Genomic DNA, 25,109 nt, shown 5'->3' with positions numbered 1-25,109 from the left:
GAGAAGAATTACATTAACGTATTTGATTACTTGACCTGATACCTATTTGTAACGAGCGGCCAACATGTTTCTAGTGGACAAGGCATTTGCTTTCAGCTGGGGACTGATTGGGTCTTCTGCATTTATGTAAACACACCCTAAATCAGTTTCTCTTTTGGAAAGATTATTTGGTTAGGAAAACCCGTAGAGCGACTGTCTACCCCAGAGAAGAGCAACAGCCATCAGACCCTCGTGGTACTCAGCAGCACCTCCTGGTCACCGTTTGAGGTGGGGGGTTACGGGCGCGGCGGGGGTGGAGTGAGTTCTCCAAGGGAGAAAACGATTAGCCTAGACACATGCCCTGGAACGCTTTCCCTATGCACTTGCTGAAAGGGTTCAACGCGTAGATTTCTCAGGGCAGCCCTGAGATGATGAAATAACCTACAATCTGAGATCGTAGGTATCAGACCCAAAGCAGTTCCCCCAAAACCTTAGCAGTTTTGCTCACTAGCCAGAGGCAGTCAGCCTCGCCTCAGCTTCCCGGGCGGCGCCGACGATCACGCAGGGATGGGGACCACCTGGCTCAGCGAATCGCCGTGATGGTTCTCCTGCTGGTATCCTCTTCACCTGGAGCCAGTTCACTTACAGACCAGTTCTGCTTCGCAAAGAAAGCCTTCTTTGCAGATCATCTCAGGGTATTTGTGCCAACCTCCGGGTGTGGAAAGTTCCCACACCGAGAAAGTCTGGCAGGGGCCCCTCCGGCGGGGACACCAGCGGGTGGCGGGGAGGGTGCGGGGGGCCGCGCAGCGCGGCCAGCGGGGGTGGGGCCCGCGCCCGGCTGCCCCCGGGAGGTCGCCTATTTAGGACGCAGGGGCGGGCAGGAGCGGCAGGGGTGTGCTGATGGCTGCCCTGGGGGACGAGGTGCTGGACGCTTACATGTACCCGGCGTGCGCCCTCTACTCGTACCCGTACCCCTACCCCTACCCGGCCGCCGCCAAGGGCAAGGGAGCGGCGGGCGGGGGAGGCTGGCGGCACCGGGACGGCGGCTACCCTCCCGTTTCCTCCTCCTCTGACGGCGCGGCCTCGTCGTCTTTCCCGGGCTACGGGCAGCTGGCGGCCGCCGAGTACTTCCACAGCTACCAGCGGGCGCAGCTCATGGCCCTCCTGTCGCAGGTGGGCCCCGGCCTCGCCCCGCGGCCCGGCCGGGCCAGCATTCGGGACGTGGCCGTGCAGGTGAACCCGCGCCGCGACGTCTCCGTGCAGTGCTCGCTGGGGCGGCGTACGCTGCTGCGCAGGGCCCGCGAGCCCGGCCCTGACCCCGAGGGCGCAGCGGGCGCGGGCGGCAGCTGCCCGGCCTCCCCGCAGCTGGTCCGCCGGGGCCCCGAGCAGGGCAGCCCGCCGAGCGGCGTCCCGCGGCCCGTGCGCTTCCCGCGCACCGTGGCGGTGTACTCGCCCGTGGCCTCCCGCCGCCTTGCTACCCTCCTGGAAGGGGCCGAGACTGCGGCGGCCGAGCAGAGGCCCGGGGCGCCGGACGGAGAGCTAGGGCCGCCAGCTGCGAGGCCCCGAGGCCCCGAGGAGGGAGAGGGGTCGGCGAGGAAGGAGCCCCAACGGCCGCAGTCCGAGGAGGACGAGGCCCAGGCCGGGGTACCGGCGAGCAGGGAGCAGCCCCCGCTGGTGGCCGGCGCCGCGGGCGAGAGGTGGTCGCCGCGGAGCCCCCAGCCGGGCAAGGAGCGCCTGCGCTTCCAGGTGAGTCCCGAGTCGGCTAGGGAACCGGCGGGGGAGCCCCAGGGCTGTGCGCCCTCCTGGCTCGCGTCCCGGTCCCCGCCCCGCGGCTGCTCGCGACACGTGGAGGCGCGCGCTCCCTTAGGCGCGGGCACTTCTGTGTGCTTTTCGGCAGCTGCTGAAGTCGTCTTTCTCAGGCAGAATTCAGTCCAGTGTAGCTTGCGTGTTGCTGCGATGGTAAAACACCGGTTGCACAGGGGTGGCCGAGGAAACGCCCTTTTAACATTCTTATTCCGAGCGTATTTGCTGTATAAAGCTCTGACCACGGGAGTGTAGTCCTGTGTTGATCCTGCACTGGATGATCTAGGATGGGTCTCGGAATATCAGAAGGTGAACTTAACTGGCAAGGGGAGTTGATTCCCAAGGATCCCACTCACACTTTCTCATTCAGTGTGTTAGAAACCGTGAACAATTGACTACTGGGGTCCTAGTCAGGATCTTCTCTTGCCCTTAAGACGCACCCCTCTTCAGAAATCTAGCACTGCTGGAGCATCTCCGCTGTGCTGCATTGCTGCCTGAGAGGAGCGGGCTTGGAAGGCTAGTTGGTACTTGCCTGAAACTTAAAGGGCTGGAGCACACTGAGGGGTTGTAACCCAGGGGAGTGGAAAGGCATGAGAGGTAGGAAGAGGCCCGGAAGAGTCCTTTTGGGGTCTCTTCCAGGCTCCCCAGGGCTGTTTAGTGGGGGTGGGGAAACACAGAGGGAATCAAGTTTGCGCACAAGCTGTGCGTGATCTTAAGTCTTTACCTTCCTGGGCTTCAGTTTGCTCACCTGTGAAATTGCTCAGTGTCCTCCGAAGTTCCTTCCAATTCTAAAGGCCTGACTCCAAAAACTTGTTTATAATTTGTTTCTCACTGAGAGAGAAGAAGAACTTAAGAATAAGGTAATACTACTTTTGTTCATATTATGTGTGAATTATGGCTTATCCGTATTTTAGATTCCCAGCACCACTGTTTGGTGGAAACTTAATTAGCATAGAGAACTTTTTTCAAGGTGTTCACCCAAGATCATTTTTAGGATGCAGTCTAATTTCTTTTCTTGAGTTTAACCACTTCATGTGTGTTCTAAGATTAGACCTATTCTACAGAGAGAAGCCCTCCCTAAAGAATCCCAAAGTTCAGGAACCCTATGTGTTTGGCTTTCCCCTTGCCTGCCTGAGGGAAAACACCTGCTTAGTAATCTGTTAATTTGCTTTATGAACCAAGTTAATCTGGTACATAAATTCCGGTGGGCCCTTGCTTTTCTACTTGATTAAGCCATTAGCTTTCCTGATGATTACGTTGTGGAGACGGACTTGAACCTGATTCTACTTTCCTCCAAGATATGGAGTGGAGTTGCCAGTTTTAAGTATCAGATCCTTTCCAAGCTTCTGAGATGAAGGCTAATTCAGATGTCATGTTGGTTAAACTCTGCTATCCTTTTGCTCAGTTCTTAGAACAGAAGTATGGCTACTATCACTGCAAGGACTGCAACATCCGATGGGAAAGTGCCTACGTGTGGTGTGTACAGGGCACTAACAAGGTAAGAAGTGCCCTGTAACTGGCATCATCCTGACAAAAGGTTCAGGAGGGTTTTGCTCTAAGTTTTTCCTCTTTCCCATCACAGGTTTACTACAAGCAGTTTTGCAGAACATGTCAGAAGTCTTATAACCCTTACCGAGTGGAGGATATCACCTGTCAAGTAAATTGAATGTTTGTATTTTGTGTCTGAACTGGGTAGTGATTAGAAGATTTGGGGGTATGTTTCTTGAATGTATTTCCTAAAAGAGCCTAGATTCCCAGTGACCTGAGGTTTTGATTTCTTTCTGGAAGGAGTTGTAGAAATAATACTTAACTGGGAAACAAGGCCTTGGTGGTAGTTTTCTCCTGCTCTTGCAAACCTCTGTCATGTGAACGTCTCTAGAAGCTGTTGCCTCACTTGCAGTGTGGAAGAATGTTTGCTTTGCCTGCGACTCAGCTGAATATAGGAGAAAGTAAACTTAGAAAACAGATTATCTTTCTACTAATATGAAGTAGTAAAGGTTGATGCTTTTACCCAAATGCGTTTTATGAAGCACCTACCCAAGTTAAAGTATTTAGTAAAAGCACGGGTTTTTTAAGTTTCCATTTTGCCTGTGAGTTCAGAAAGGGATTCGTTTTAAAGTAAACCTAAGTTGCTTTAGCTTTAACCCTAAGCTTTATGGGATTAACTGGTAACACGTTGCTTGTTACTATTAACTGAGCACGGCACTGTGATAAAGGGCTCTGATAATCGAAGAGGGAAAAGTGACTAAACTTGCCTGTTAATCACACAGCTAGTGGAGCTTGATTTGCCAGTAGAGACAGCCTAATCAATGCACTTGATTCCAGGTGGATGCCGGAAGCATGAACACTGCAGGGTGGGTGGAGAGAGATTCAGTATGGAAAACTTAGACTAATCTAGATCTTGGGAGAGTAGGGTACATTCTAAAGTAGGAGAGAGGAGTTTGACAATGAAAGCGAACTTTCTAACCACTCTGCTCTTGGCCCAGCAGTTGCTGCTCTGCCTCCTGCCTCAGCTTGAGGTCCTTCGGAGCAGGGAGAGGGCCAAGGTTAGCCACTGGTGCCAGGCCTGCTACTAGTTCCCGGCCTCACACCTTCGATGTTGTTAAACTCCTCTCTCCTGCTTGCGTGTTCTCCACCCTTCAAGGGCAGGGAAAGATTTCCTCTTAAACTGTTTTAAAAGGAACTTCACAATTCAGAATTGAATCCTGTGCAACATGGGAGCAGGACTGCATGATAAAATGCTCTACTCCTCCCATCCTTCTCCTTGCTAGGAAGGGATGTAGACAGAACAAGATTAGCACAGGACTTTGCTTAGCGTGCATTCAGTTAGTATTTGAATGGACTAGAAAAGTAACTTTGAAGTTCCAGGACATCACCAAGCGTTTATGTTCTGTATGTACTTCTCACTTTTATTTCAGAATTGTAAACAGACTAGATGCTCCTGCCCAGTAAAAGTTCGCCACGTGGACCCCAAAAGGCCCCACCGTCAAGATTTGTGTGGGAGATGCAAAGGCAAACGCCTATCCTGTGACAGCACTTTCAGTTTCAAATATATCATTTAAATGAATGTGAAAAAACCAAAACACTGGTCCTGCTGAACGTGTGCTAGTGGAGCAGACAAGTGAGCTTTTTTCCCTGCCCCTCCTCCTCCTCTCTGCCGCTCCCTCAAAATACTTCGTGAAAGGCTGTATTTGACAAAGCTGTCAAATAAAAGCATTGCAAAACAATTGATACACTGCGTAAAATCCTTCAAGATTTAGGAGAGCCTGTCTTAACAGTCTGGGCCTTTTACTTTAATATTTGTCCATTGCTTACAGAGCAACCAGGCTCTGAACTAGGTTAGTCACTTGAGAGAAAAGTGTAGAGGGATGCACATGTGAGGTTTACTACTTGTAGGTCTTGTAGGGCTGATGCCTATAAGAAATTAATTGAATAAAAAGCCATCTATTAAAATGAGCATCCTTCTGGGGGAGGTGGAGGCTAGAGCCAGGCCTTGATGTTTGAGGGGACTCTGGGGGGTGGGGATGGGTAACGCAGAGTCAGAACCCAGAATGGATGGCCTACAGATGATCTCGGTTTAGTAGGTGCTGAGGGAGAGAGGCTGTGAGAACTGGTGACTTGCTACTCACAGTGTCACAGGTACGGGTGGGAACAGGGTGGCTAAGGGCAGCTTTAAGATGTTAAATAACTTCACGTGGACTTCAGCTGGTAATTTGTTAACTTTAAAAAAAGGCCTCCTAAATGTATTTAAAGATTCAGTTAAAAAAAAAAAAAGATTCAGTTAGAGGCAGCTTTATTTAGCCTTTGTCATTATGGACTTGCAGTTCTGTAAGTGGAAACAGCGTTTGGCGTCATCTAACACAGGGATTCTCATCCTAACCTGATTACCAAGCTTTCTACCTGATGACCAAGAAAACACCGAGACCCGGCACCAGCGCTCTCCCGGTGCAGGGATGGGGGTGGGGGATGACATGAGGGATTTTAACGAAATCAGAGTTGAGAGCTGTTGATTTCTTGGTTACAGAAACCACATAATTGGAACCAGGTGCTAATTAGGCCTCCTTCCAATTTTCTAAGCATCCCATTTTTAAGTTAACCCTTACTACCTTATAGGCCCTATGTAGTAAGTCTGTTAACATCTTGGATGCTTGTATATAGACAAATATGGAGAATAAAAGAAACGAAAATGAGTTTGAAGTCTCTAGAACCCTTTATAGCAAGGGGGAAGGCCTCTAACCATATGGCTTGGTAAGGTGTTTGTAAAAAGGCAGATTCATAGGGTCCCTATCTCTACTGAATCACTACATGGAGGTGAAGCATTGAATAAGCGCCCCAGGTATTGCTTATGGAATTGAAGTGTGAAAACTACAATTGAGTCAGCCTTGCACTTACCGTAGAAAAACATGGCTGTGGGCTCTGCCCTCATAAAACTTCCAGTGTAGCGGGTAGACGGCCATTAATTCCTGCATAAAACTTGGCTGCCATGCACTATGTAAGACCTACTTGGTGCCTGGTAGGAGGGAAAAAAAGGATCTGACTTGGGGAGGTCGGGGAAGCCTTGCCTAAAAAATGACACTACAGCTGAGCTAAAGTTTGGATGAGTTGAATTAGACAAAGAGGGGAAGAAAGAACTTTTCCAGACTAAGCTAATGTGTGCAAAGGCCCAGTGGTGGAGAAAGCCAGGAGGCCACAGGGGCAGGGATGGGGATGATGGCAGGTGCAACTGATAGGCCCAGGCTGGTAGGACTCTTTGGACCTTGCTCAGGATGACTGGTTTTCATATGTCATCAGTAAGAATCCACTGAAAGGTTTTAAAGCTGTGGTGGGGCATGGTGACAGATTCACCTTTTAAAGAAAATAATCACTCCGGCAGTACAGTGGATGGCTGTAAACCTGTAAGGAGTCTTGGAAAGATCAGATAAAATGGTGGTGGGACCAAAGAGAAATGAAGGATGAGAACTCTAGGTGTGGGTGAAGGTGATGTGTTTTGTACTAACACTATTAACTCCTGATGTGGTTGAGGGTAGGTACAGGGATAGGAAACCGATCTGACTCACATGACGTGCAAGGGGTACATAATATTCACTCTAAGCATTTGCTGAATGAATGAGGAACAATAGAAATATACCCTCAATGAGTCCTAGGACAAATTCAATGGTTATTAATACAGCTATTAAAATGCCTATTAATCATTCTTTAAGCTTAATATTGTTTGCCATTAATTTTCCTAATAGAGCAGCTAACCCTATTTTACAGCTGAGGAAAGCAAGGATCAAAATATGTGTCACTTTGAGTTAGTGGCCATTCAGACATTGAACAAAGTGGTATAAAAACTCATGATTCCTAAGAGTTATGGTGATAACATTCTAGCAATAAGGCACTGTCAAACTGTATGTATAGTTGGAAATTTATAAAATGGATTTTTCTTTGAGAGATGGAGAGGCTAGAAGGAAATATCCCAGAATACTGTTCTCTCTGGGTGTCAAGAGAAGTGATTCTAGTTTTGTTCATATTTCTTACATTTGCTAAAGTGACAGTGGATTACTTTGAAAATTTAAAAATAAGAATGCCATGAAGTACAATTATTATCACATTGATTCTTATTTCCTCTAGTGTAGGTTATGCTGGTGGATGGGCAGTTCTCATAGACCAAAAGGAGGTGCGCTCACTCTGGCTCTGGTGAGTCTGTTCCAAGAGAATGTCTGACGATTTCCTAAATTTAAGGTAGATTGTGGGGTGTACCACACCCTCCATCTTGTATCACTAAAAGTAGAAAATATTTTCTAAATTGTGTAAAAATCCTTTGGATTTTTCTTCTTTGGAGAAACCACCAGATATCTTTTTTTTTTTTTAGGTTTTTAAAATATTTTTTTATTTATTTGGCTGCACCAGGTCTTAGCTGCGGCACTCGGGATCTTTTTAGTTGCGGCATGTGAACTCTTAGTTGCGCATGTGGGATCTAGTTCTCTGACCAGGGATCAAACCCGGGCCGTCTGCATTGGGAGCGCGGAGTCTTAGTCACTGGACCACCAGGGAAGTACCCAGATCTCTTATCTTGTGTGATTTTACAAACGTACTGTTTAAAAATGATAAATTTAGTGGGCAAAGGAAAAAGTTTGTATGAGCAAAGACTGGGCTCTGATTGGAACTAAATAAGGTGTTTAATAAATTAAGCATTTGATATATTTTGTTAATAAATGTAAACTTTGGACCCAGAGGACAAGGAGCAAAAAATTATAGGCTTTAAGGAAATCTGATTTGCAAAAGGACAATCCTAATGACTTTACATCTGCATCTTGCTTTCTGCATGTGTGTTAATCTTTATTACATTATTAATAGACTTAGTTACATATAAATAGGAAAAGGAAATTTCAACTGTTTGGAAGGTTTGGTTTGGGTAATTAGTCAATTGAACTGAATCTGTTCTCCCCTTTTGAAGGAAAATTATTTTTAAGAACAATGAAGGCAACATTTGAAAAGTTCCTTAATTATGCACACTCTAATCATTCATCCTTTCTTAAAATACAACACAAACCAACAGCTACAATGCTTTTTATTTTAACAAAAAGGATATAAGGAGGGTGAGAAAAATAGGGGATGGTAAGATAGGCTGTAAAGTGTGGTGTGTCTCCAGACACCCACCCCTCTCTTCCTGCCCCGCACCCAGAAGTTATTAAATAATTTAAAGGACACCATTTACAGTACCAGAACACCATCAAAATAATTGTTTTTATCAGGGTCAAAAAATACAGTGATTATGAATGTGCTGTGACCAGTTACAGAATTTTACAGGTAACATAACTCTAGTCAGCAGTCCAGCGGCGTGCACAGGGCCCTCAGTTAATGCACTTGAGCATAATTACATTTCTGGCAGGGTCTGCACCACCAAGAAAAGGCAAAGCCAAGCATTTCATTTCTACATTCTAAACTCTGGAATCCCAGAGCCCAGTTTAAAAAGAAAAGTCACAGTGGATAAGAGATGCATATAAAAAATACAAGGTGTTCCTTTCAAATCAGAGGAATTGTGGGACTACATTCATTTCTTTTACAAAATGCTATTTAAAAAAAGGACAGAGAATCCAGTTCATGTTATGCTACAGGCTTGGACAGCGAATAAGTATATTGCATGTTTTGGTAGTCAGTCTTCAGGCTTCCTTTCATCTTCCCCCATAGCCCCAGGTTCCTTTAGGGTTGAAACATGTGAGTCCTGAATAAACATATAAAAATGCATTTGCATCTCTCTCCTTGAATTCTGCAGACTTCAGGGCCTGCAAGTCATATATTTTACCATCAATGACCACAATTTTTTCTTTAGCTTTGTACACCTCTTCTTGTATAACAGTGCATTGCACAAATGTACAAGAAAATACTGGTTTTAATCTATACAGTTTCTATAATAATTATGGAGTAAAATAAGTTAACTTTTCTAATGAGAAGAGCTGACGGGCAGCATACATCTTTATTTTACATTTTAAAGTCTCTGCAGGCATCTACTTTGGTTAGTTATCAACAATCGTAACATAAGCACTGATCAGAGAACTGAGCAGCATTCCAATAACGTTAACAGATATATTATTTCTTTTTGAAATACTGGGAAAGCCCAGTTTTAAAATATTATTAAAATGTTCTAACATTTACACACTATGAAGAGTTAGATCTAATAAAATAAAATTTTTTCAAAAATAATCTTGCAGTGCTCTTTTAGGCATGCTCTGAGACGTTATCACCAAACATCCATACCTTGAAAATATGACTATCAATCACATATTCACACATCTCAGCTCGCACACACACACAATTCCTTATACAGACCAAAAACCAAAACACCCACGCCCTTATCCCACATGTTGGGAAAAAAAAAAAAATCAATGGTTTTTGCAAAGAAGTCTTTCTGTGTATATCTATCCGACTGTATGTTCTTCATGTAGATGATTAAGTATCAGTTGTCGATTATGCTTGTGACTACGAGAAAGCCAAGCATCTCTGCAGGTCTTCAGCTAAAATGAACCAGCCTCGATTTCAGCCTCATTTCACCTGCTTTCCAATGTCTCAGTATTAGAGGCCATTATTGCAGACATTCTTAGAATTCTTTTCTTTCTCCAGAAAGTAATATATTTGTATGCATCACTTTTAGCCCTTTTCTTTTCACGTAGGTAAAGTAATTAAAAAAATTCTTTCTTCATACAGTTATTGTGGGAGGTATTGGCAGCTGTTTTAAACGATTCGTTTTTTTTCCCCTTCAGATCTGATTCTGACGTTCTTACTTTTTTACCTTGGTAAAGTCTGACAGTGAACTGCAAGGGTCCATAGAAGGTGCTTGTTAATATTCTTGATCGCCTTCAGTTTAGTCTCTTCCTAAATGCCTGAAGTTTCTCAGAATCCAGTGCTCACCAAATTTCCAATTGGTTTGGCCTGTGCTAGGAGTTGGTATGATTGCACCATGCGTAGAGACTCTCTTATTTCTAGATTAAGTTCCATCAATTTGTAGTTGGCTTCTGACATGTCCAGGTCAGAGCCTATGACTGCAAAGCTTCCCGTCTGGCCCAGGGTCTGGTGATGGAAATAGATGTGTAACAGTGTCTGGACAGGGTCATCTTCACAACTGCCAAAGATATCGCTGGGCCAGAGAGATCTGAAAACACACAGTATTTTTAAGTCCTGAGACTCAAAGTAATTATTAAAGATAACTACTTTTAAGTTAATACCTATAAAAATAATTTCCTTTTGAATCACTGAGGATCTGTTTTAATATTTGAGCAAACATTACTGAAAGTATCACAGAATGAACAAAATCTAAAATTGGTGTCATTTCATTGGTAACTGTACAAAATAAGGTCATGTTTTCCTTTCACAAAGATATAATATTGAAACATCAAACTGAAAACCAAACCCAATCTTTATAAACTTCCAGTTAGGTATAAAGGCATCTCCTATAAATCCCTTCACAATTTACCTGAAAGCTTTGACTTGTGCTACAGCTGATATAAATTCCTTATTTTTCAAAGTTTCAATTAAAGTATGAATGGCAGTTTCTATAGTAGTTTGTGCAGCTTTGGAAATGTCAATTTCTTCATTTTCTGAGGCAGACTCGGCTTCTTTGAGGATACTTTCCAACTGGGCAAGTTCCTCTGACATGTTGAAGACCTAAAAGAAATAAATATACCTTAAAAGGATCAAATTGTATGTTCAGTAACAACAAGAGCATTTACTTGGCTGTGAAGATACATCTAATGGTGGTAGTATTTTCTCTTAAAGATTATTTTCAACTGTTAAACTTAGTCCTTATGGGCAGTTAATATTTCAAGTTCTCTATTCAGTTGGAATAAATAATTTCAGCTGCCAAATAGTAGTCTTTAAATACTCTTGATAAAACAGGTTGTCTTAAGTGTAATAACTGTTACACTGTAATAAGTTAAAATAATTGGTTGCAACCAATGTTTATATTGGTTTTAACATGTGATATATACTTCATCTTGGATAGTAAAAATACATTTATGTTATTTTTTTTTGGTAACAGTAGGCCTGGAATTATGGGATGATCATGAAAAAAAATTTTGACAGTAATGAGAAGTCTTTATATTTTAAAGGGTTACTTACCCAGGGTATTTTATATAAACCAGTACGTGTTTATTTTTTTAAATAAATTTAACCATTTTAGAAAGCGAAGTGATTTATTCGGTGATAGTTTTGGTACCAGCGGTTGACAAGGGGGAAAAAGACTAAAGTCCCTACTTTTGAATCTATTCATGACACGATTTCTAACATTCGCAGTGTTCTTGACATGTTTATTCTTGTGTGCATTACTTGAACTATAGAAATACTATGTGGACAAGATGTTAGGGGGTGTCATAATACAATTTTGTCTTTATTGAATTGACGTGCTTTACTTCATTTTTGATTACAGATGAATGATCTGTTGCTGCTACTGCGACCTTTAAGGTCTCGGATCTTTTCAGATCGCTGGATATCTGCTGTCAGATTCACTAACAGGTCCTGAAATAGCACATCATTTCAAAAACCAATAATACTTAACTGCGGGGGGTGGGGTGGGGGAAGATTCACTATAAGCGACTTTTCACTTCAGCGCTCTTGCAAGGAGATATGTATGTATGTATTTTAATTTCCTAGGATCAGTTACTAATGCCTAGTACAACTGAATATTTACCTCTGCTTCATTTTTTATTGTGTTTACTTGATTGATTAGTTTACAGTAGGCTTGGAACAGAAGCAGCAATTGAAAATGCAATTTGTATAACCTTCGGCAGAGCTCCAGTTCCTAGAAAGAAATAACACTGTGTTAAATTTAGGTGTTATTTTCCATATTTGACTAGACAACATATTTCAAATAAAATTTTATAAGTAAATAATTGTTAAAAATTTGTTCTGAGCTTTACTTTTCTGCAGTAAGCAAGTTAATATGGTATGAAGTTGATGAAAGACAGATGAAAGATGCTCTGAAGACTGGTATTAAAATTAAAATGTAAAGATTATTGGTCACATAATTCATTTTTAGTGTGAAGCACATTTTCACATTAGACAAACAAAGAATTTTTCAGCAGGCAATAAACAGAATGCTTTAAAAAGAACTCAGTAGAACTTAAAACTTTATAACTTCATAACGAAAAGAATTTACAAGTGCATATACTCTTGCCACACTGAGATGTAAATCTCACTGCACTTATCGACAAGTGCTTGATAAAAAAAAAAAAAGTATAACCTCTCACCTAAAAAGTAAGAATAGTTTGTCTTTAAAATGAGTTCCTTTTTTTAAAAAAAAGCAAATTTGTAATCTCACTGAAACAAGACAATGAAATTAACAAATGCACTTGGATTTTTAAAATTAAGAAATATAAAAGGAGACATGTTAGAGATGTGTAAAAAGGCAGCCGCTAATTGTACAGATTAATTATAAAACCTCATTGTCTTTGTAGGACTGAAACATTTCATGGATTAGGGTTATGCAGAACTGAAGCACACACTACTCTTAAAGCAGTCCATGACAAAACATTGCTAGGTCACAAATGGCAAATGAAAACCAGTTTGTCTGACATGGATAAGTAGTCTATAAATTAAGACAGGTCACTTACTGCTAGAATTTCCATTTGCTAAGCAAGAAGGTGATCGGGTCACAAAAAATACAAAGGAAGAAAAAGACCAAGAATTAGTGTAACAAATCATTTTAACTAGGGTCACAGATGTCCCAGGCAAACTGAAGAACATTTAAAATTACACCCAAAAGAAAAATTTATGATGCTATTTCCAGAATAAAACTTTTTAGACATTTACTGTAACAATCCAGGGTGTTTTTCACTCTTTGCCAAATAACAGCTAAATTACATTTAGGCTATAGTTTATTTCTTGTGCAAAAGCTACAAAGAATAAAACTAGTGGGATATTGGGAAAGTTGGCTACTGAAAGTGGTCTTCTATCTGGGTTTTTATAGCCTTTCCAAAGAAAAAAAAAAGCCAAATGTAATAAACTTCTGTTAGTAAAGGGGAAAACTTCTGATTAGAAAATATGAAATGATTTGCTCTTCTCAGAAAAGAATTGGTTTATAATTTTATGTAACATGTATTTGCCCCTGAGAAGATTCTCTCTGGCATGGCTCATTCTGGGTTGCCTACCGTTTGCTGTCTAAGTCCTAAATTGCCATAATTAGTGCTGAGTCGGAAGGTAAAATATTGAGAGCAGTTGTGTGTTTTAAATTGCACTGCAAATGTAATTTAGTAAACCTCAGAAATTCAACCCAACTAGGTTTGAATCAAACGAGATAACGTAAAATACACAGTGAAACATCCAGTTCATGGAATATTTAAAAATTATTACATTAAAATATCTACAGCAACTTAGACCTAGTCTCATTAATGGAGGAGAATGACTTCTAATTAAAACAGCAATCGGCATAATGTAAATATTGCTTCTAAAAGTCCTTTTTGAAATCTGCTTTTCTAAATAGTTTCCTCTGAAGCACTGTTTATATAACATTTATTCCTATCAATTTAGAAGGGATTTGCTAAGCAAAGGTGAACTTCAGCTCCGCACTGCTTACCATAAATTATGTAGATGGTCATCCTGTGAATATTAGTTGAGCACAATCCAATGTCAAACATATTAGCATATCTAAATTTCTGAGGTTTTACTTCATACAGTTTTATATGGAAACTAACAACAATTTGATCCTTTAAATATTTTTTTTCACTTCCATTAGCATAAATAAAAACTGACTCTACACACGTATTATCCAGAGCATCTACTTTGGGATGTAATGGAAAAGAAATCACTGATAAAGTTTACGCTCACCACAACTGTAGGAAATAACACAGACATAATTAATTTCATAGCTCTGAATTACTAGAAATCACGCTAAATATGTTAACACTGTACATTTAAAAATATTGCTTTTTAGTGTACTGAAATTTGCATATACAGTCTTCATTTATTTTTAATATTTATTGATTGCTTATTATGCAAAAGACTATACTGGTATACAGCAAAAGACAATACATAATGTTGTGCAAAAAGGGACCCCCCGCTCGCAAGGAGCTGAATGTGAAAGGAGACCTAAGATACCAATGAAAGTCTTCGATGTACAGAGTTTTCAGTTTTCACTTAGTAGAAAACCTCAAGCTATATTAATTGGACATAGACTCCTGGAGATGGAACTCATTTTCTTCAAGGTAGAAGGGGTATAAGAAATCACTTAGTCTAACCACCTGATTTATATGTGAGAAAAGCAGTTTGTTACTTCCTTAAGCCATAGTGGCAAAGACAGAATTAGAACCAAAGGATCTAATTCTAGTCTGGGGTTAATTCCTTATCTTGCCTCGTTTCTTTCTTTACACAGATTATTTGACAATTTCTTTATGACAGAGCAGGATTTGGAGTCAGCTTTCCAAGGTTTGAATCTTAATCTATTTACTTACTGATTTTAGATAAATTAGCTTCTCTGAGCCTCAATTTTAATTTGCATATACTTTTTCTCATTTATTTTAAAATATTTATTAATTGCTTATTATGTATCCTCATCTGTGTAATGGGGCTAATTACAGCATCTACTAGACAGAGCTGTAAGGACAGAGCTCATAAATGTGAAACGCTCAGCACAGTGCCTGGCAAATAGTTTACATTTATGGAGAGTATACTGTTATTTTCTCAACATTTCAGTTTTGTAAAACCTCACATTTTTATTACAATAGTACAATAACTTTTACAGTGACTAGAAATCTATAACAATCTGATGTTGTAAAAGGTTAGAATTCTCATGTCAAATGCAAAGGGTGTTAACTGATTAATACATGTTCCCCATATGAAGTTATACTTCTATTAGAATGATTTGTAGGTCTTAATTTTATCCTCATTTAATGTATGTGTTACATATGTGCACTTTTCTCTAAGCAAATATATGACTATTATTTTCACTGAATTTTATACTAGCAAAAACCATAATTTATGCAATCAGAATTTCAGCTTCGGAAGGGCTAGTATGAATGTATATAACATTACTCAGGTTTGTTATCCTGACCAGACTATTTATCTGTAGAGTACTAATGCAGAATGAAAAAATGTTTAAAGAGGCAGATGCAACTAAAAGTCAACTTGGACTGTCCAGATATTCATCGAGCTTATCTATGGAATGTTATTAAGCTTCAGTCATAAGCTGGCCGTTCATTTTTATTAAAGTGAATTTTTCATTACTAAGCCAATATTCCATTGAACCTAACTTTTACGAAGATTGTTCTGATAACAAAAATGAAAAATGTTACAAATATTCTTTACTTCTAGGAATATCAAGGACATTTGAGCATACATATTATTTTACCTGATACAGAAATATAGCAAAACTAAGAATAAGAAACTTACTTGTGCATCTGTGTTTATCCTATACATGTCTTCTTTGGCACCAAATGTCCTCTTACAATTGTCTAACCACTGAAGAAATAAATAACAGTAAATTTTAATACAGTAATTGCACAATGCATAATGAAGTTGGTACTGTAATGGCCTGCTCATATAAAACAACAATCTTGGACTCCCCTGATGGTGCAATGGTTAAGAATCCGCCTGCCAATGCAGGGGACACGGGTTCAGGCCCTGGTCCGGGAAGATCCCACATGCCACGGAGCAACTAAGCCCGTGCGCCACAACTACTGAGCCTGCGCTCTAGAGCCCGCGAGCCACAACTACTGTAGCCCGTGCGCCTAGACCCCGTGCTCCGCAACAAGAGAAGCCACCGCAATGAGAAGCCTGCTGGCCGCAACTAGAGAAAAGCCAGTGTGCAGCAACAAAGACCCAACACAGCCAAAAATACTAAATGAATAAATAAATATATTTAAAAAAAAATAAAACAACAGTCTTAAAAAGTGAACTTGAATTTCTAGGACTGGTTGTAGACATAGACTTTCATCTCCATTTGAGCCGAATCATTTGTATGCAACAAACCCAAGCAGAGGATACTGTGTATGTGGCTACATGCACACGCTGGGGACGGTTTACTAACGGAAACACAATCAGCTGTCTTCTATTCCAGGGCCTTGTGGCGCTCCATTTCAGTAAAGAATATTCATTTTGTAGATTTTATTGGAAATCTTCACAACCTATACCTGACCTTTGCCTAATGTAAGATGGGGAAATGAAAGATGGGCTTCCCCTCCTGTCAATTTAATAAAGGCAACTTAGAATTAACCAGGTCCGTTTGCTTATCGGAAGTGTAATTCTCAGAAGACTTGTGTCACTTTTAATTAGTGAAACAGAAACTAAAATACATTTTAAATCTTGTTTTTGTTTCTTTTTATTTTTTCTTCCTTTTTGGACAGCAATAAATGACGAACGTTATCTCCAATGAATATTGAATACAGAAGCCAAATGTGGATTTTCCTTTTCCAGGGGCTAGTCCTAAAGATGGATATTTATTTAAGGTACCTTTTCCTCGGTCAGATAAAAAGAAAATAATAGCACTATGGTTTAGTGGGGAAAAAACACTGGAGTCATAGAATTTCCAAGCTAAAGTGAAAGCTTAGAGCCTGCAAGTTAAGCTCCTAGGTTTCGACGGTTTGATATTATTAATATTACCAGTTCTTTTGACTTCCTAGTTCTTTTTGTGTGATAGATTAAATATAATAAAACTAATATATATATATCGATGAAGTCATTAGGACTTTGAGAAAAACTACTAGCTACATTGTTTACTCTGAAAATATTTCAGTAGTAGACATTTGAAATTCTCAATTGTAGCTGTTAATGGTCTACGTGCAAAGAATGAAAATTAGATGTCTCGGTTGTTTCAAAACAATCTCTTTGACCTTATGTCCCTTTTATCCTGGTTCCTCAGCCTGCACGGGCCCTCAGGCTCTTTACTTGACAGCATCTCAGAAGAAAAACATGTTAGGCTTTCCTAGTAAGATACGGCTGCTGGCAGTCACTGTCAAAAGCTATCTAGCAGATTTCTTTATATGAGCAAAATTCTCTTGACATCTATCATGGAATCTGTACCTTAATCTTTATTCACTCAAAATGTTAAAATGCCTATACACTTCATCATCCTAAGTCCGGCCCAGTTTGTCCAAGTATACTGATAAATTTGAAAAAAATAATTTCAATTGCTTATTTAATGGCTTGTTCTTAATATAATTTTTTATACTGTATGCCTATGATATGGCATTTGGGGGGCACTATTCAACGTAATGATTTCTGATTTTTATTCTGTTACAAGAAAAGCCCCAACCCGATTGTCCCATGGCTGCACACTGGCCTGAAAAAGTACAGGTCCACACCTCCCCGGTCAGTGTATACAAGATACAGTAGAGAATACTGTGTACAGAATACTCTCCAACTTACATGTAACAGTCTTCCTGTCATGATGGATTTTTTTTTTTTCCCCCCAAGGGATTTTTTTTACTCAAGGCTCAAATAAAGGTTAAAATTTAACTGGAGAGGCTTGGCTTCTGGGTATGATGGGGTAGCTTGTATAAGGCCAGTCCTCCAAGGACAACCATGGAAGCTGAATACCACCAGCCAGGAGGATTTAGGGAGTTAGAGAAAAGTACTGAAGGGAGCTGTACACTGATTCCAGCATTACCCTAGGGGACTTGCTCATTGATGTCCATGGGCTCAGAAGCTGAACAAAAAGTAGTGGCTTATAGTTCACTGGGCTGGGAAAACAGGGCTATCACAGGTAGTGAGGTACTGAGGGCCAAGATCCTGGAGAAAAGATAACTGCAGAGAAGGGAGCCTACCAGTCTGTGTGCAGTTTGCTCCTGGGGCACTTGTTCCTATGTTTGTCATGTGCAGGAGGAAAGGCTAAGAAAGCAAGTGATAGCGTCTGGGAGGATGAAAAGGTAAGCAGAGACTTTTTGGTCTCGTGGTGCTGGGAGATGAGATAAAAATTGTTCAATTCCTGCCAAGAGAGCAGGGTCCTGATAAGTACCCCAGGCTTTCACCTGTGATCCTTAGAAGACTCAAGGAATAATAAAAGAATGTATAAGTAAAAAACTATTAGAGGGGAAAAACTGAATAATGGAAAATGGTTGATAGAAAAGAAGTTAAGAAAGGAAGGAAAAAGTAACAGAATAGATAGGATAAGAAATGGTGAGATGGTAGCTTAGGAAGGAATCAAATTCATTTTTCTCTTCCATACAAATATTTTAATTGATTCGGCACAATTTATTGAACATTCTTTTCCCACTGCATTGCCATAGCGCCTTTGCTGTAAGTTATATGATTATATATGTGTGGGTCTGTTATGTTCTATTGGTCTATTTGTCTATTTTTATGCCAGCACTACACTCGAGATTTTTAATAGGTCTTACTGGATGTAGGTCTAACTCTGTTGTTTAGACCTTGTTGTTGCTCTTTTTGAACAAGATTTGGAAGACATTTTCTGTCAAGGGCAGACAGTAAATATTTTAGGTGTTGCAAACCACAGATTTTCTGTTGCAACTATTCTGTGTCACAGTGCAAGATAGCCATAGACAATAGGTAAACAAATGGGATGGCTATGTTCCAAAAAAGTTTATTTACAAAAACAGGCAGGGAGCCAGATATGACCTGAGGGCTATAGTTTCCTGACCTGTGTTCAAGACTGTAATCAGCCTGTCAATTTCCATTAATATATTGTCTGAAATTTTGAATGAGATTGCATTCAATCTATAGATCATTTTGGGGAAAAATGACTTTACACTGTTGAGTTTTTTGATTCATAAACATGGTATAGCCTTCCATTTATTCGGGAGGCCTTTAGTTTCTCTCAGTAATAATTGAAATTTTCTGTGTGGAGGTTTAGCACATCTTTAAATAGACTTAATTTGTAGGTATTTGATGTTCTCCTGTTGTAAGTGGTATCTATTGCTGTATAACCAACCACCCCTAAAACTTAATGGCTTCTTAAAACAACAAGATAAATCTTTGTGTTGGCTGGGAGTTTCTTCTGGTCTTGCCTAGGGTCACTCATGAGTCTACAGTCATCTGATGGCTTGACTGGGGCTGAAAGTTCCAAGCTGGCCTTCCTCAAGTGCCTGGCATGCTGGCAGTCAGCTGGTGCCTCCACTCTCCTCCACATGGCCTCTCATCCTCCGGAAGGCTGGAGGTCAAATAGTTTTCCAGAGTTTGTTCCAATTTACACTCTGACAGGCATGATGGCAAAAGCAGAAGCTGCAAAATACCTCTTAAGTGCTAGTCTCAGAGGTTGCACAGCATCACTTCTTTTTTTTTTTTTTTTTTTTTTTAAAGCACTTTTCTTTTTTTTATAGCTACTTTATTTATTTATTTTATTTTATTTTTGGCTGTGTTGGGTCTTCGGTTCATGCGAGGGCTTTCTCTAGTTGAGGCAAGTGGGGGCCACTCTTCATCGCGGTGCGGGGACCGCTCTTCATCGCGGTGCGCGGGCCTTTCACTATCGCGGCCCCTCCCGTTGCGGGGCACAGGCTCCAGACGCGCAGGCTCAGTAGTTGTGGCTCACGGGCCCAGCTGATCCGTGGCATGTGGGATCTTCCCAGACCAGGGCTCGAACCCGTGTCCCCTGCATTAGCAGGCAGATTCTCAACCACTGCGCCACCAGGGAAGCCCCAGCATCACTTCTTAATTTGGTTGGTCAGAGCAAGTCACAAGGCCATCCCAGACTCAAGAGGTGGGAAAATAGATTCCATCTCTTGATGGGAGGAACAGCAAAGTCATATTGCAAAGAAGCGTGGACACAGAGGAGCATGATTCATGGGGACTATTATCACAGCAATCAACCTTCTAGGATAGACAGAGATTTCTGAAGACACAAAAGCACTAACCATAATGGAAAAGATGGATTACTTGGACCTAAGTAAAATGAAAAACTTCTGTTGATCAAAAAAATGCTATTGAGATAGGGGAAATGCTAGCCACAGAGGGGGAAAAAATTTGTAATTCATACATCCAGTAAAAGGCTTGTGTTTAGAATGAAGAACTCCTACAAATCAATAAGAAAACCACAAATAACCCATTTACAAAATTGGGCAAGATACTTTAGGCACAATTCACAAAACAGCTAAATGAAGATATCTGTAAAAAAAGGTGCTCAAACAGTCATCAGACAGATGCAAAATAATATCATGAAATACTACCTCACATCCACCAAAAATGACAAAATGTTAAAAGTTGGCAATACCAAGGGGTGGCAAAGGTATTAGGGCATGGTAACTCCTGTACACACTTCTGATAGGATTGTAAATTGATGTAACCTCTCTTAGAAAACTGCTTGGCAGAATCTACTAAAGTTGAACAGATGTATACCCTGTGACCCAGCAGTTCCACTCCTAGATAGATATCCAACAGGTATGTGAACATATATACGTAAAAGACATGTATAAGAAGGTACACAGCAACATTATTTGTAACATGACCAGATCTTGCCCGATACTTTCCTGCTACTGAAAACTCTCCTCTTCTCCAATCTGTCATTACTATTTCAGTCCAGATATAAGATCACTACCCCCTTAATAAGTATTTTCTTATACCATATTCTTTTCCTGAGATTAATCCCCCAATCTAAAATTAACATCTGTCAAGGATTAAGGTTGCATCTCTATTCCATGAAGTTTTCCTATCAGCCAAAACTGACCTCTCCTTGGAAATCATAGATTTGGTTTGCATCCATTCTCTGTTAGACCTGTATGATTTGGGGAAGTCTCTTTCATTGCCAGTACTTTTTTTTTTTTTTTTTTTTTTTTTATAAATTTATTTATTTATTTATTTATTTTTGGCTGTGTTGGGTCTTCGTTTCTGTGCGAGGGCTTTCTCTAGTTGCGGCGAGCGGGGGCCACTCTTCATCGCGGTGCGCGGGCCTCTCACTATCGTGGCCTCTCTTGTTGCGGAGCACAGGCTCCAGACGCGCAGGCTCAGTAGTTGTGGCTCACGGGCTTAGTTGCTCCGCAGCATGTGGGATCTTCCCAGACCAGGGCTTGAACCCGTGTCCCCTGCATTGGCAGGCAGATTCTTAACCACTGCGCCACCAGGGAAGCCCCATTGCCAGTACTTTTATTTATAGCTATAATTTAAACATTTGTTACTAATTATTCATGCACAGTATTTGTGCTTTATATTCCTATCTAGAATATTTAGGGAATAAGAACCAGGTTTAACACTTCATTTTGCATAGGCCTTTACATGTGATAGATATTTAGTACTTATTAATGAAAGACTCATCTCCTATTCTAGGGAAAAAATGCCTGCTGTATGCAGTTTGTGTGAAAAGGAGAAACTTTTTTTCCTTTAAGTTTTTCTTTCCCTGCCAATTGAAAATACACTGGATTTACTCTCAGGGAATAGAACGGCTGTGTTTTGCAGTGCCAGACTGGAGTTAAACATTTCTTTGCAGGTAATATCTATAATATACTGCGTGCTTATTTCTCCCTTTGCTTGCCCACGTACACATACACATCACTGGAAAAAGATCACCACTTTGTCACAGGTTGCAGATTTTTCTGGACCACAACATCACTGTGCCTTTCTCAGGGAAATACTGCTTTTATACCCCCGCTTGCAATGTTGACAGCAGCTATTATAGTCTCAACACAGAAGCGTTTTATAAAGCTCATTTTCCATTGTGCTCTTAGGCTCTTAGAGGGCCAATTTCTAAAAGCTAAAGATAGGAATTTACCGGACAGAGAGCTCCAAGTCCCCAACATTCTCAGTATAACCCTGAGGCAAGTGTTAATAGGTTCTGTTTTCCATCTCAGCTATTATGCCAGGTTAGCGCTTCTAGTGTCACAAGCAACTATTTTACACGGTAAAAACAGACTGACCTGCTCAGCTGCTTCTCGTTTGGCACTGTATGTATCCAGGTGCTCTTGCAATTCCAAAACACTGAACTTGAGTGTTTCTAGCAAATCACAGGACATCAGCTGTCAAATCAGAAACACATTGATCCAGGTCACCGTTTCTGATCACAATCCTGAGACCAAAAACTTTGGTTTTCAGGCCAGCTTAAGCCGGCCTCCCTAACTGTACGCTGTCCCATGCTAAGGACTGACCTTTCACTGAAACAGAGGAGAAGTGCAGTGCAATTTCAGGGATGTCAGAAGGATAAGCATGCCTTCAACTGCCTTCAAAAATGGGCTCAGGCAAAAATGGCATGTCAGTCCAGGATATACCTTAAAGGTAATACCCTTGAAGCTTTTTAAACCTTCATTCTTTAAAAACCTTAATACATAATCTACAGGCGTGCTTGGACACAAGTGGGGAAGACCAGGGAGTTCTGGATTCCTCATGGGGGGAGGTCTAGCCCTCTCCTACCCGCTTTTACTCAGGAATCAGGAAAAGTACACATCTCTAGAGCATGATTCTTCAGCTTCCCCATCTAGGACTCTGTGGAGGGTGAGGGCAGGGAGAGGCCAGAATCAGAAATAGTCACAAGCCACTGCATATGATACACGGGAATTATATTCTGCTAGATATTTATAATCAAGTTGAAAATATGAACCTTCAGACTTCAAAACTCTGAATTACCTTAAAAAAAGACCATTTACTGAATGATGCCATTTCAATTTAGTTTTTATAATAAGCCCTCATGTTAAAACTTACTGTTTCAGCATCCACAAAGACTGTCGGGCATTCTGAACACAGCATCATCACTTCCAGTGAACTTTTAAATTTGGTACCAATGCGTTGCAGACTCTCACCAAGAAAGCTGACTGCCTCATTAGTTATGTCTCCAAACTTTCTTTGAATTGACTATGGAGAAAACATAAGAAAAATGATGGTATGAAATGAAAATGAAAGCCTTTTTTCATGTTTAAGTAAAAAAGCATAATTTATAATTAGAGCAACCTTTTATTTTAAAACTATTATTGTAGTGATATATAGAACTCTTAAAACTGATCTGTTTTTAGGCACTTGTTTAGGAAACGTGGTAATTTCTAAAAATGATCAAAACAGTATTTACAGAACAGTATTCCTGAAAAAAGAAACTATTGATACAGGCCATTCATCTCCCCATTCCTGAGGTTTTTTTCATTAGGAAAGACAGAAGGAATACATGCTATATACGTTGTTGGAGATAAAGTCCTCACATGTGTGAGGAATTAGCTCTTCTAAAGTTAAGTTCTACCTGAAAGAAACTTTCAGTAAAAGTAGTGAAAAATCTCCTTGGCTATGAGCTGCCTTCTGACTTTAAGTCATCAAAATGCATCAAGGGTAATACCTTCTCAAAACTCAAGAATATTCATTCACATAAAACAGTCAGACAGTGCCTGACCCATAGCGAGCACTCAATGAATTAGTATAATCAACAGTGTAATTACTGTACAAATACTTAACGTGTACCTACATGTATATGTGTAGCACCATTAGTTGTCATTATGATTAATTAGAAAAAAAAAGCATAAGCCACAGTCTTCGGCATCAAGAAATTTATATCTCTGGCACTAAAAGAATATAAATAGAAAACCGAGTAGCAATGCAAAACTACAGAATTAAATAAATAAATGCTCCAGTTAATAAGCACTAAAGAAGTTCCAGGAGGGAGAGACCGAAGGTTGGAGTGGTTGGTTGGGGAAACCTCAGAGAGAATATGTACTGAGCTGGGTTTTCTAAGATGGGCAAAGTTGCTGAGGTAGGGAGGAAAGGTGGCAGGTAGTTTGGAAAATAATGACTTAAATGGTGGCATTTCTCTCTGCCTTGGTTTCCCTAGCTACAGAATGCTAAAAACACATCTACGTTACATAGGTCTATTGTAAGAATTACTCAATGTAGAACATTTAGCCTAGCGCCTAGCATGTACTGAGTGCTCAATAAATGTCAGCTCATATTATTTTTAGGGCTGGAAGCAACCCTGGCTAAAATTTTTAAGGTCCCCACACAGTGATGAAAATGCCAATGAATTTAACACTTTATGATAAGTTGTCTTATGATACTGACGTAAGCTCCTTGAAGGCAGGAACCATGCTTTATATTTCTTTGGTGTCCCTGAAAGTGCCTAGCATACTGCAGAAAACTTATCAGATGTTGTTCTGAAGTTTTACTCTAATTGCCTTAGGGGCGATATCGGTAGTAGTCATTGTATAATGTCCCAGCAGTGCTACAATGTTGAAGTGTAAATTTAAATATCACTATCTTAGGAAAATAAAAATTTTTAAAGGGAATCAGTGGGAATATTAAAATTTGATACTGATTTTAGCCAAAACCCCATAACTTTATCAGGTAACTATAATATGAATTCAGAAACCCTAAACCTCACTGACCTGAAACAGCCTAGAAAACACGTGAAAAGTAAACACTGCACAGGACCCATCGGTGTCAGACAGCATCTGATTGACGTGACAGCGCCAGGCTTCTTCTTCATCATCGTACGCTACTGGCTGAAAAGCGGCTATGATGGCAGAGAGAAATGGTGATGGCAGAGGTGATGTCTGTGCTTCTGGAAAACCATCTTGCTCTTCTTCATCTTGACTGTTAATACAGATATCATCATCATAATACTATCGCAAAAGAATACACTCAATTACTTAAAATAGTTTGTCATCTAACATAGATTATTTTTTACCTGTATATACACATTGATTTAGAAAATGTGCAACCACCTAAACTTTGTGAGAAAGCACAAACAAGCAGATTTTCTTATTCATCCTGTTCTTTCTAGCATCTTGTTCTTTCTTAGCATCTTTGGAATTAGAAATCTAATTTCACATGACCAGCTTACAACAGCTTAAGTTCTAGCATAGGCCAGGGCTATGGAATAATTTCTGTAACTTCTATGAATAATACAGATTAGAATGCTTTCATTTTTAAATGGTCAATTTTGGAGGCTTTTTATGTGAACAGGCCCAGATTGACAATGATAATATTTTTAAAGTTTTTGTCATGTA

General features: G+C 40.5%; 2 protein-coding genes across 11 annotated transcripts in view; one reads left to right on the top strand and one right to left on the bottom strand.

Annotated features, from left to right (window-relative positions):
* Positions 1-27: 27 nt before the first annotated feature.
* On the top strand, positions 28-16,943 carry ZAR1 (zygote arrest 1). Of its 6 annotated transcripts, XR_005019937.1 has the most exons (6): positions 43-1,725; positions 3,188-3,280; positions 3,365-3,439; positions 4,701-4,903; positions 14,627-14,679; positions 16,596-16,943. XR_005019937.1 is itself a non-coding variant. In XM_036852370.1 (4 exons), the coding sequence occupies exons 1-3, from the start codon at positions 880-882 to the stop codon at positions 3,441-3,443; spliced, it is 1,011 nt and encodes a 336-aa protein (XP_036708265.1). In that variant the 5' UTR covers positions 28-879; the 3' UTR covers positions 3,444-3,450; positions 4,701-4,837. The 6 variants fall into 6 exon arrangements, 4 of the variants coding, with proteins under 4 accessions (XP_036708265.1, XP_036708263.1, XP_036708264.1 ...); XR_005019938.1 differs by lacking the exon at positions 14,627-14,679; XM_036852370.1 differs by lacking the exons at positions 14,627-14,679; positions 16,596-16,943 and having other exon boundaries at positions 28-1,725; positions 3,195-3,280; positions 3,365-3,450; positions 4,701-4,837.
* FRYL (FRY like transcription coactivator) overlaps positions 9,925-25,109 on the bottom strand; it is a 242,319-nt gene continuing 227,134 nt past the window's right edge. For 4 of the 5 annotated variants that reach the window (XM_036852364.1, XM_036852360.1, XM_036852361.1 and 1 more), the window contains 8 exons: positions 24,486-24,693; positions 22,828-22,977; positions 22,050-22,148; positions 15,643-15,711; positions 12,870-12,887; positions 11,948-12,058; positions 10,736-10,926; positions 9,925-10,414 (listed from right to left, as the gene is read on the bottom strand). In XM_036852364.1, the coding sequence (XP_036708259.1) occupies positions 10,156-10,414; positions 10,736-10,926; positions 11,948-12,058; positions 12,870-12,887; positions 15,643-15,711; positions 22,050-22,148; positions 22,828-22,977; positions 24,486-24,693 (1,105 nt within the window). In that variant the 3' untranslated portion in view covers positions 9,925-10,155. The remainder of the gene's footprint in view (positions 10,415-10,735; positions 10,927-11,947; positions 12,059-12,869; positions 12,888-15,642; positions 15,712-22,049; positions 22,149-22,827; positions 22,978-24,485; positions 24,694-25,109) is intronic. The other variant, XM_036852362.1, reaches the window with a different exon arrangement.

The sequence above is a fragment of the Balaenoptera musculus genome, chromosome 5 (assembly GCF_009873245.2).
Source record: "Balaenoptera musculus isolate JJ_BM4_2016_0621 chromosome 5, mBalMus1.pri.v3, whole genome shotgun sequence".
NCBI lineage: Eukaryota > Metazoa > Chordata > Mammalia > Artiodactyla > Balaenopteridae > Balaenoptera > Balaenoptera musculus.
Note: the sequence above shows the minus strand (reverse complement) of the source record. Positions and strands in the feature narration are given on the sequence as shown.